Source organism: Canis lupus, chromosome 29 (genome assembly GCF_048164855.1).
Source record: "Canis lupus baileyi chromosome 29, mCanLup2.hap1, whole genome shotgun sequence".
In the NCBI taxonomy this organism is placed as follows: Eukaryota; Metazoa; Chordata; class Mammalia; order Carnivora; family Canidae; genus Canis; species Canis lupus.
In genome coordinates, this window is record NC_132866.1 from 31,098,564 (window position 1) to 31,109,910 (window position 11,347).

At 46.2% G+C, this 11,347-nt stretch overlaps 1 protein-coding gene across 19 annotated transcripts in view; it reads right to left on the reverse strand.

Moving 5' to 3' along the window:
- Positions 1-7,821, reverse strand: part of LCOR (ligand dependent nuclear receptor corepressor) — a 152,162-nt gene extending 144,341 nt beyond the window's left edge. For 6 of the 19 annotated variants that reach the window (XM_072805845.1, XM_072805851.1, XM_072805844.1 and 3 more), the window contains exons 1-2: positions 7,657-7,803; positions 6,554-6,627 (exon numbers count right to left, since the gene is read on the reverse strand). Coding sequence is in view for 7 of the 19 variants with exons in the window: in XM_072805837.1 (XP_072661938.1) it covers positions 6,554-6,627; positions 6,922-7,010 (163 nt within the window). In the remaining 12 variants the exon portion in view is untranslated. Of the gene's footprint in view, positions 1-6,155; positions 6,221-6,553; positions 6,628-6,921; positions 7,095-7,656 lie in introns of those variants that run through there. The other 13 variants (XM_072805846.1, XM_072805849.1, XM_072805842.1 and 10 more) reach the window with 8 other exon arrangements.
- Between the last annotated feature and the right edge of the window lie 3,526 nt (positions 7,822-11,347).

Sequence of the window (11,347 nt, forward strand, 5' to 3'; positions counted from 1 at the left end):
AAGGTATATATCTGTAGCCAAACTTTTGTTATTAGTACTCAAAACTCAAGCATAGAACAGATTTAAACAATGTGGTTTACCACATTTTCTGAACTTGATATATAAACCCTCACCAGAGAAAGGCAGAAATTTCGAAGACTTGGATAGCAAAATATACCTGTGCTGTGACACAACTCCATCAAATAACCAGCAATTTTGGGGTCCCTGGCTGGCTCAGTCAGTAGAGCATGCAACTCTTGATCTTGGTTGGGATCGTGAGTTCAAACCCCACGTTGGGTGTAGAGATTACTTAAAAAAGCAACATGGGGGGATCCCTGGGTGGCGCAGCGGTTTGGCGCCTGCCTTTGGCCCAGGGCGCGATCCTGGAGACCCGGGATCAAATCCCACGTCGGGCTCCCGGTGCATGGAGCCTGCTTCTCCCTCTGCCTGTGTCTCTGCCTCTCTCTCTCTCACTGTGTGCCTATCATAAATAAAAAAAAAAAAAAAAAAAAGGCAACATGGGGGCACATAGGTGACTCAGTTAGGCTTCAGACTCTTGGTTTTGGCTCAGATCATGATCTCAGGATTATGAGATCTAGCTCCAAGTGGACCTCTGTGCTCAATACAGCGTTTGCTCGAGAGTCTCTCCCTTTCCCTCTCCCCTTTCTAGCCCTCCCCTTGCTTGTGCTCTCTCTAAAATAAATAAAATTGGGGCAGCCCCGGTGGCGCAGGGGATTCACGCTGCCTTCAGCCTGGGATGTGATGCTGGAGACCTGGGATCGAGTCCCACGTCGGGCTCCCTACACGGAGCCTGCTTCTCCCTCTACCTGTGTCTCTGCCTGCCCCCCTCTCTCTCTCTCTGTGTCTGTCATGAATAAATAAAAATGAAATTGGGGATCCCTGGGTGGCGCAGCGGTTTGGCGCCTGCCTTTGGCCCAGGGCGCGATCCTGGAGACCCAGGATCGAATCCCACGTCGGGCTCCCGGTGCATGGAGCCTGCTTCTCCCTCTGCCTGTGTCTCTGCCTCTCTCTCTCTGTGTGACTATCATAAATAAATAAAAATAAATAAATAAAAAATAAAAATAAATAAATAAAATAAAAATGAAATCTAAAAACAATTTTATAAAATAAATAAAAATCGGGCATCCCGAGTGGCTCAGCAGTTTAGCGCTGCCTTCAGCCCAGGGCCTGATCCTGGAGACCTGGGATCGAGTCCCACGTCAGGCTCCCTGCATGGAGCCTGCTTCTCCCTCTGCCTGTGTCTCTGCCCCACCCCCTTCTCTGTGTGTGTGTCTCTTATGAATAAATAAATAAAATCTTAAAAAAAAAAAAGACAATAACAAGTGTCAGCAAGGTGGTAGAGAAACTGGAATCCTCATACACTGCTGGTAGGAATGTAAAACAGGGACTGCAGCTGGTTTAGAAAACAGTTTGGAACGAATGAATGAATAAAAAATAAAGCCCCTGGGTGGCTCAGTCAGTTAAGCAGCTGCCTTCAGCTAAGGTCATGATCTCTGGGTCCTGAGAGACTGAGCCCTGCTGAGCAAGGAGTCTGCTTCTCCCTCTGTGCTCTTGCTCTTGCTCTCTCAGGTAAATTAATAGAATATTTTTTAAAAAAACTAAAGAAGTTTGGCAGTTCCTCAAACATTAAGTTATATGACCCAGCAATTTAACTCTTAAATACACACTCAAGAAAAGTGAAAACAGGGATCCCTGGGTGGCGCAGCGGTTTGGCGCCTGCCTTTGGCCCAGGGCGCGATCCTGGAGACCCGGGATCGAATCCCACATCGGGCTCCCAGTGCATGGAGCCTGCTTCTCCCTCTGCCTGTGTCTCTCTGCTTCTCTCTCTCTCTGTGACTATCATGAATAAATAAATAAAATCTTTAAAAAAAAAAAAAAAAAGAAAAGTGAAAACAAATGTTCACAGAAATATAATTCACAACAGGCAAAAAGGGGAAACAATACCATTGCCCACCAACTGATGAATGCTAAAACATAGTATGTCCATACAATTGCAATATTACTTAGCCATAGAAAGCAATTAGCCATAGAAAGCACTAAGTGCTGATACATGCTACAACATGGATAAATCTTAAAAACATGCTAAGAAGCCAGACACAAAAGGCCATATATATTGTATGATTACATTTATATGAAATATAGAAGACTGACAGAAAGCAGATTGGGGATGCCAATGGCTGGGATCACAGATGGAATGGGAAATGACTGCTAATGGGCATGGGGTTTCTTTTTTGGGTAATGAAAGTGTTCTGGAATTATATAGTGATTTTATTTATTTATTTATTTATTTATTTATTTATTTATTTATTTATGACAGACATAGAGAGAGGCAGAGACACAGGCAGAGGGAGAAGCAGGCTGGAATTATATAGTGATTTTATTTATTTATTTTTTTTTTTAATTTATTTATTTATTTATGACAGACATAGAGAGAGGCAGAGACACAGGCAGAGGGAGAAGCAGGCTCCATGCCGGGAGCCCGACACGAGACTCAATCCCGGGACTCCAGGATCGCGCCCTGAGCCAAAGGCAGGGACTCCAGGATCGCGCCCTGAGCCAAAGGCAGGCGTGCTAAACCGCTGAGCCACCCAGGGATCCCCTATATAATGACGTTTAAACAATGTAGTGAATAAACTAAAATTACTGAATTGTATATTGTAAAAGGGTGAATCTTAAAGTATGTAAATTATACCTCAATTGAAAAAAAGAAAAACTTCAGGGTACAAACCACCTTATTGGAATATTTCCTGCATACAAGAGACCTAAAATCAGCTAATAATTCACACTGGGATTATCCCCAAAACAATGTGCCATTGTAAGGAACAGTAAAAGGATTTTTTAAAATACTCGCAAATAGAGTAGAAGATAATTTGGAGAGTAGTGATGGTAAGGTTTTAACCTGAAATTACAGAACAACAGCTTTGTTTATTAACATCTAGCCAATATCCAGATTCCATACAACAGATGGGTAGACATAAAGAAATTAAGAATCAAAAGAGAAGTTCTGAGGCATATCAAAACAAATCAAACCCCTTTGCTGAGCTTCACAGCCAGCTTGCAAATCAGCAAAGAAAATCAATCTCATTATTTAACATATACCTGTATTTGCCACGAAAAATGCTTTTGGACTATGTTTGCAAATACCAAATGCAATCTTTAAGGATGAATATTTGGCAATACAAGAGATGTTTCAAGAATACATATACCACTGATTTTAGACAACTGCAAAAATAGGTTTTGTGCAATGTAATATAGTACAGCCTCCAAATGAGAAGAGACAATTTTGTATAACATCATTCCCGTGAAGGTGATTTAAAAAACAATTATGTGTCATTGCTGAGTTCCAAAATGAAATCTTCAAATAAAGGAAACATTCATCTCCTGAGCTAAGGAGTGAAATGCAATGTAAACCCCAAGGTGCCTAACAAAGAGACCCCACTTTTTAACCTGCATTGGAAAATCCTACAAGCTACCTTTGCAAACCTATCATCTATACATCCCCTACATGAATCACGGTCTCATCTCATTCTTTGCCACTTTTGCTTATTTGTTTTCTCTGGACAGGAGTGACTCTTCTGTATTCATCAAATAACGCTAAAATCTGCCACCTTCTTCATGAAGCCTTCCTACATCATTTCGAGAGATTTCTTTCACTTCTAAACACCCCTAGGACTTGCTTGCACCACAGTATGGCACATTTTGCCTTGTACTATTATTGAACACACTATATTTTCTCTAAGTACTAAAAGTTCCTGAAGATTAGGGTAGATTCCCCAATACTCTCATCTGCCCACAGCAGATTCAAAATTAAATGAAATCCTTACCTAAACCGCCTTTCATTCCTAAAAACAGCACTAATATAAGTAGCTAAGTAATTATGTGGGTGCTCAGAGATGGCAAGTCCCCACAGACACTGAACACCTAATTCTCACTCTGAAAAAAATTACAGGCCATCCAGTATAGCCCATAAGGCTAAATAAAAAAAAAAAAAGAAAAAAAGAAAAAAGAAAGAAAGAAAGAAAGAAAGAAAGGAAAGAAAGAAAGAAAAGAAAAGAAGAAAAGAAAAGAAAAGAAAAGAAAAGAGAAAAGAAAAGAAAAGAAAAGAAAAGAAAAGAAAAGAAAAGAAAAGAAGAGAAAGGAAGAAAAAAGGCATTATTCAGAGATTTCCTAGAATTGTTCTGGTTACCAGCACATCTGAGGGAATCAGGGCAATATGAAATAACTATGTAAAGTCAAAGAGACTTAACTCTGCTATCCTTTTCAGCCAAGCTAGAGCTAAGGTGAAATCAGCAAAACTTTCCCTACATTGAGAAGAGCTTTTTAAGAATACAGCAAGGATGAGGAGCAGCCAAGCAAAAGGTTACATCACACCAAGCAACATAGAGAACCTCAATCTTCTTGAAATATGGACTGCCATAGTCTCAGAGGACACCTTAATAATCACCTGGTTACCAAATATCCATCTTGATTGATCATAATCACTGTCTGAAACTGCTGACTCCAATTCATCTAAAATGTAATAATGGAAACACAAACACCTCCACAATCCTGATGCACCCACCACAAACCCCCCAAAATAAAAGAATTAGATTTTGGGAATAAATGAGAATTAAAAATGAATTCATTTTAAATCCAAAGACTGCTGTAAATTAAGTATCATTTAGAAACCAAATGACCCTCAAGTACTAAGATAATCAGTCAACAGAATCAAATAGAAGGTTAACTGTTCAGAACCAATCTCATTAAAATAAAACGAGGAATTATTTCGTCTGCTCGTGACAAACCACATAGCTGCCTTTTCCTTATATGAGAATCACTGCTAACCTTTATAAGAAAGTTAACACTACTATTGATTTACTTAGAACCCTTCTTAAAGAAATTACATATAATAAAAGAGAAAATATGAAACCCAATTGATTTTAGCTGTGAGACTATCAACTATGTATTACTCCTCTGCCCTCTGGACTTTAAATATCTCCTGAACTTTACCACCTTCAAAGTGGAAATTTGGAGTTAAAAGTATGCTTTAAGAAAACTGAGGACTAGATTAAACCCCCCCTACAAAAAAACAAATCAAAATTTGATATTAATATATTTACACAATTTTGCTGTCATTAAGAGAAAAGAAAAAATAAAATACAACCTTGTCAAGCAGCAATAAGTAACCACTAACACTAGCAATGACCGATAAAAAGGGGACCTGAGGCAGAAGGCAAGGTATTCAAAGCAAACAGAATAAGACCAACAACACATTAAAACCATCTAAACTAGAGTAACAGTAACTTAAGGAATCTACAGGGCTAAGTCAATTTCAAAATCTTTTAAAAACTAAAAAGCCCTACTGAAAAAAAAAAAAACCAATCATGAAAAAAAGAGAAATAAATACAAGAACTAAAAATTCTTCAAACTAATTTCACGATTTTATATTCATAATTCTGAAAACTCACTAATTTCACTCTTCTCAAAACCTACATGCCTTCATAAACTCTTTCATATGATGGTTATAATAAGTAATTCAAAATGAGCTTAATCTGATGTAACATTTTAGCAAATGTACTACAGATTTGAAAAAAATACAAGCAGAGACACAGTAAATGATAACCGATAACCAAAAGGCTTTTTGGAGAGCAGAGCTGGGCTTGGATTGGCAGGAGGGAAAATTTAAAATACGTCCACAAGTCAGCTTATATCAAAAAAAATTGATTCGTGCCTTTATTACTTACATAAGCATATTTTAAAAATGTACTTTTAACCTGTGGACAACCCAAGTGATATCAGATACCTTAAAGGGTTGCTGCCTATTTTAATTTTGATGTTACAGCCTAAACGTTTAACAAAATTCACATAGATCTTCATAATGAAACACTTCAGAAATGGAAAGGCTTATATTCTCTAGGTAAAGGTTACCTTATGTTTCACTTAAAGTTTCAGTTTTGCTTTTTAATCTATTACAGAAAACATCTCTTGTGGGACATTGTAAAGGGCATACCCTCCTGTCAAGCCAGAAAGCTCAAACACAAAGACACCGAGCTAACCAAGTGCTGTAATTCTTCCAAACTGAGCCTCTCCACACCCCCTCCACCCTTCCCCCCAACAGATATGTCTATTAAATCAGTGTCTGTTCTCCCCCTCGCACAACAAAGAGAACTTCTCACCGCATGAAATTGCCGCTGAATGGACACCAGAAAGCAGGATTTGCATAATTCCTTCCAACGAAACCCTGTCGGGAAGGAGGGGACGAGGGGCCCAAGCGTACGGATAGAATCTCCTAGATTCTGCTGGGGAAGACCTGGTTCCCAAGAGTATTCCCCACGGGGGGAGAAGGGGAAAAGGGGCTGGAATTCTGCGCCTCCCCGAAGACCGGCCTGCGGGACGGAGGAGCACGAGAAAGCATCTCCCCACGCAGCAGCAGCAGCAGCAGCAGCAGCAGCAGCAGCAGCACCGCACCAAAGATGGGGAAATAACAATGCTGGGGGACAGGAGAGTCAGACACAAGGATGGACTGGGGCTAGGGGGCGGCGGGCGGAGCGGAGACACCACACGGGCCACTTACTTTTTGGAGGGGGGTTAAATATATGAGTTAAGCCCTTATGGTCCCGCCGGCCGCCGCACAGAGGGAAACGGGACCTTGGGAGAGAAAAACAGACAAAACACACAGTGTGAGAGGCGCAGCTCAGCCGCCCGGCCCCTCCCGGGGCGCCCCCGTCCACACTCCCTCCTGCCCGTGGGGAAAGGGCCAGCCGGGGCCCGGGAGGCTGGGGGACTCGGGCGGGGGGCGGCGAGGCTCTCGGCGAGGCGGCGGCTCCAGCAAATCCCTCGGGAGGGGACAAGAGCGACCCCCGCTCCGGCTTCTCGGTCGGACCCGGTTCCACCCCCTTCCTCCCCGCCGCGCACACACCGAACACAAATACACACACACACCGACCCGAGCGTCGAGGATTAACTCCCCGGCCGCCGCCGCCGCCGCCGCCGCCCGCAGAGGAAGTGCAGCCGCTGCCCCCCGCGGCCATGACACCCTACTTGGCTCGGTCAGGCGGACCCGGGGCCTGTGACAGCTCCGGCTCCCTCCGCCCCCATCTCCACCTCACGCCTCGCACACGCCCGAGCGCCGGGCGCCCGCCCGCCCGCCGCCGCCGCCGCCGCCGCCGCCGCGCGTGCACGCGGGGACCCGGGCGCGCGCCGCCGCCGCGCGTGGGGGAGGGGAGGGGAGGGGAGGCAGGCGCCCGCCGAGCGGAGGCGGCGGCCGAGCGCGCCCCCCACCACCCCCCGCCCCGGTGCCCGGCTCCGCAGCGCCCGAGGCGGCGCCCCCGGTCTAGTGGCAGCGCCGCGGGGCGAGCTTCCACAATAAGCCGGCGGCGGCGCCGGGCCGCCGGGCGGGGAGGAGGGGGGACGGGAGGGAAGGGGCACGCGCTCCCGCCCGAGAGCCCGCCCCGGGGAAGGCGCGCGGAGGGGAGGGGAGGGGAGGGGCCGGGGAGAGCCCGCCCGGAGGTCGCGCGCGCCCGCGCTCCGGGGGGTGGGGGAGGGGGACGCCCGAGCCAAAGAGGGCGGGCGGGCGGGCCGGGGCGGCAATTGCCCGTGCCCCGGCTCCCTCCCTCGTCCGGGGCAGCCGGTGGCGGGGCGGCCCAAGGGCCGGAGGCGGCCGGGGGAGGGTCTCACCTACACAGTGAATGAGCTTGTGGCGCCACGAGTCCAGTTCCTGCCGAAAGCCGCGTCTCTCAACGGAGCATTGCTGCCGCCTACACACCCTCGCCATCTTCTGCCGCCCGCCCGGCCCTGCCTCCGCCGCGGCCCCGCGCACGCCCAGCCGCGTCGCCCGGGGCCGCGCACGCACCCGAGGCCTGGGCGTCGCGCCTCCCGCCGGGGGCGGCGCGGGGGCAGGGCCGGCCTCACCTCGCCGTGGCCCCGGCGCGGTCGGCGGGGCGCTCGGGCGTGCGCTGGCGGCGAGCTCGGCGGACTGCGCGGCCGCCCGGCGTGCGGTGTCGGCGCCTGTGTGCGCCGCGGGCTCCCCCCTCCGCCCCGCCGCCCCGCCGCCGCCGCCCCCGCCCCGCCGCCGCCCAGGGAGGCTCCTGCCCGGAGCAGCCGCTCGCGCCGCCCCCCGCGCGCCCCACGGCCGCCGCTGCCCTTCCTCTCCCTTCCCGGAACTTTTTGTCTCTCAAACGAGCCCCGTTTATCACTTCTAACCTGCCTATCGCCCGACACCAACTGTTGCGAGTTCCGCGGTAACCGCGTCTCTGAACTTCTCGGCCGCAGCTGCTCCTCTCGGGAACCTGTTTGAGAAGCCGAGTTCAGAGCAAATGCCCGGGGGCGCCGGGGCGGCTCAGGCCGCGACCCCGGGATCCGGAGTCGGGTCCCACATCGGCTCCCTGCACGGAGCCTGCTGCTCCCTCCGCCTAGGTCTCTCCTCTGCCTCCTTCTCTGTGTCTCATAAATAAATAAAATCTTAAAAAAAAAAAAAAAAAAAAAAAGGATAAATGCCCGGATGCCCGTGGAGGCACTGAGCCCCAGAGTTTTTATTAAAAACTGAAGCGGATCTCATTTATTAAGTCATCGAAAGACCTGGCCAATGTTTGCACACCCAGCAAAAACTGAATCAAGCGTTTTAAACAGAAAACTGAGAGGTTTCTACTAGCAAGGCTGAGCATAGGCGAGATTCTCCAGGTGGCACCTTCGAAACCTCTCCTGTGTGTGTAGAAAGAGGTTTAAGAAAATTGTGCCAAAATGAGAAGGGTATTTCAAAAAGAAGGTTAAATTAGCAATACTTAAAGCGGAGTGCTGGAAAGTGGCATAATTCCATATTTCTGGAGACACTCGAATATTTTCAATGATGAAAGGGATTTTTCAGGTGAAAACCTTAGGATAATTAAATCACCCTGCGCAGAGCACTACCTGTTCCGTTTAAACATTATTCTGGGGATCCCTGGGTGGCGCAGCGGTTTGGCGCCTGCCTTTGGCCCAGGGCGTGATCCTGGAGACCCGGGATCGAATCCCACATCGGGCTCCCGGTGCATGGAGCCTGCTTCTCCCTCTGCCTATGTCTCTGCCTCTCTCTCTCTATCTCTGTGTGACTATCATAAATAAATAAAAATTAAAAAAAAAAAAAAAATAAACATTATTCTGATCTGAATGACCTGTTATTTGGGACAGAAAGAGAAAAGAGAAAATGGAACAAAAGGAGAAAGCGGCGGGGGGGGGGGGGGGGGGATGGGGGGTGCAGGGACAGAATACAAAAGCAAAAAAGGGGGGGAATAGGTCCCTCTTTACCAATAAACCCAGCACCCAGGATTTTTTTTTTTTTAACCTCTTCCCCATCTTTGGGGTTTAAGCTTAAAGACGGTGTATTCCTGCTTTTAGATATATAAATTTAATGTGAAGACTTAATTTTAATTACTGTAATAGGCAAAACAAAATCATTAAATACTTGCAGGCAAGAATCACATCGGTGTATTGATTTCTGTCTTTTCAACATAGCGGTCCTGATCTCAACTAGGCACTTGTGGAATGCCCTGTCTATCCATAAAGAGATGGAGTAGGTGGGCTCTTGAGTGGAACTGGTTTGCAATGTATGTAGAGAAAGGCACCTCTGCTCCCCAAATCTAACACCAATGATCGTTTCACAATTCTCAGAAGTCCACAATGTTTCGCCTGCTAAAGAGAACTGTCAAATGAACAAACTATTAAGTAAGGAAGTATTGAATTTCTGTGTACACAAAATTATCCTGAGTAGTGAAGGAAAACAAAAACATGAAATGAAAGATTGCTGAGGACACCCACCGTGCACATGTGATGGCGGGACATCTTCTGTCTTCAATCTGTTATTTTCTTTCCTTTACCACTAGGTGGTAGGTTTGAGTCTAAGTTGATTCGGTTTTTGGAGGAAGTATGCTTCATGAAGTTTCAAATAAATGAACAACATGTAACTATATACAATGAATTAATGAATGTATTTTCCAGTCACTCATATAATCTGCTTGAAATGATCAAGCCAAGCGTAATTCTCCCTCAACATAATTTCTTAAAGAGTCTCAGACATGTAGATTAAGAGGATCTTAGAGACTTCAGAGATTGACTCTAATTTGAGGTATGGAATTACAAGCCCAGACAAGTAAAGTGACTTGACCAAGGTTGCATAGCTGCTAGGTGGAAGGAAGGCAACACAAGCCAGAAGACAGATTTCCCAATTCCCAGTTCAATGCTATTTTTATTACTCCACTTTGAATTGCGATTTTTGCTTCACTTATTTTAAGTTATGAACCAATATATAGTTGACCTCTCACAAAGGCTTATTTGGAAGAAAGGATGAGGGGACAATAGTAATAACTATCATTTATTGAGTATCTACTATATATCTAACACTGCAACTTTCTTTTTTTTTTTTTAATTTTTTATTTATTTTTGATAGTCACAGAGAGAGAGAAAGGGGGGGGGGGCAGAGACACAGGCAGAGGGAGAAGCAGGCTCCATGCACCGAGAGCCCGACGTGGGATTCGATCCCAGGTCTCCAGGATCGCGCCCTGGGCCAAAGGCAGGCGCCAAACCGCTGCGCCACCCAGGGATCCCTGCAACTTTATTTCATTCCATCGGAATAACTGCCAAAAAGGAGGTATTGTTTTTACCTACTTTTTACATTTTCCAGATTAGAGATTCAAGATTCAGAGGAGTTAAGTCCAAAGTCACAAAGTTACCAAATGCCAAAACCAGAATTCTAAGATCTCTCTGACTCCAAAACCCTCTAATTGTCGTGCAAGTAGAAGCAGGACTCTGCATGCAGAGGATTCATTTAATTCCATGTGAGAGGTTATATTCCATTGCACAGCTAAGCAGTTTGACAAAATTGTCGAGCTCCCATCATGTATCAGGCAGTGTCCTAGGCACTTAGGATACCTAGATATCTAAGACATAAGTTCTAACCCTTAACTCTTTTACCTACCCTGGAATAGAATCTTAGCAGCAAGTTCTTTACCATTCTGGGGAGCATCGAGCAATACCACACAGTGGTAAGAGTAGAATCTGAAGATGCAGAGAGATTGATTAGAATCTTCGTTCCATCCCTTAGAACCTGTGTGGTCTTGACAGATTAACTTCTCTGGTCATCAGTTTCCTCATGTGACAAAGAGGATAATAGTGTACAAGATGGAGGTTGTGTGAAGATGAAATGAAACAATCAAGCACAGTGGCTGGCACATTGTTAGCACGAAAGGACTATCAATTCCCATGATTTGGCTCCTGTCTGCTCATCCAGTCTGCAGGGTGACAAGAAACCAAGATGCTTGTACAGTTTGGGCTGAATATGTAACAGCATGAAGAAATAGTAACAATGACCTTGGCCTTTGAAAACAATGGTCCCTGA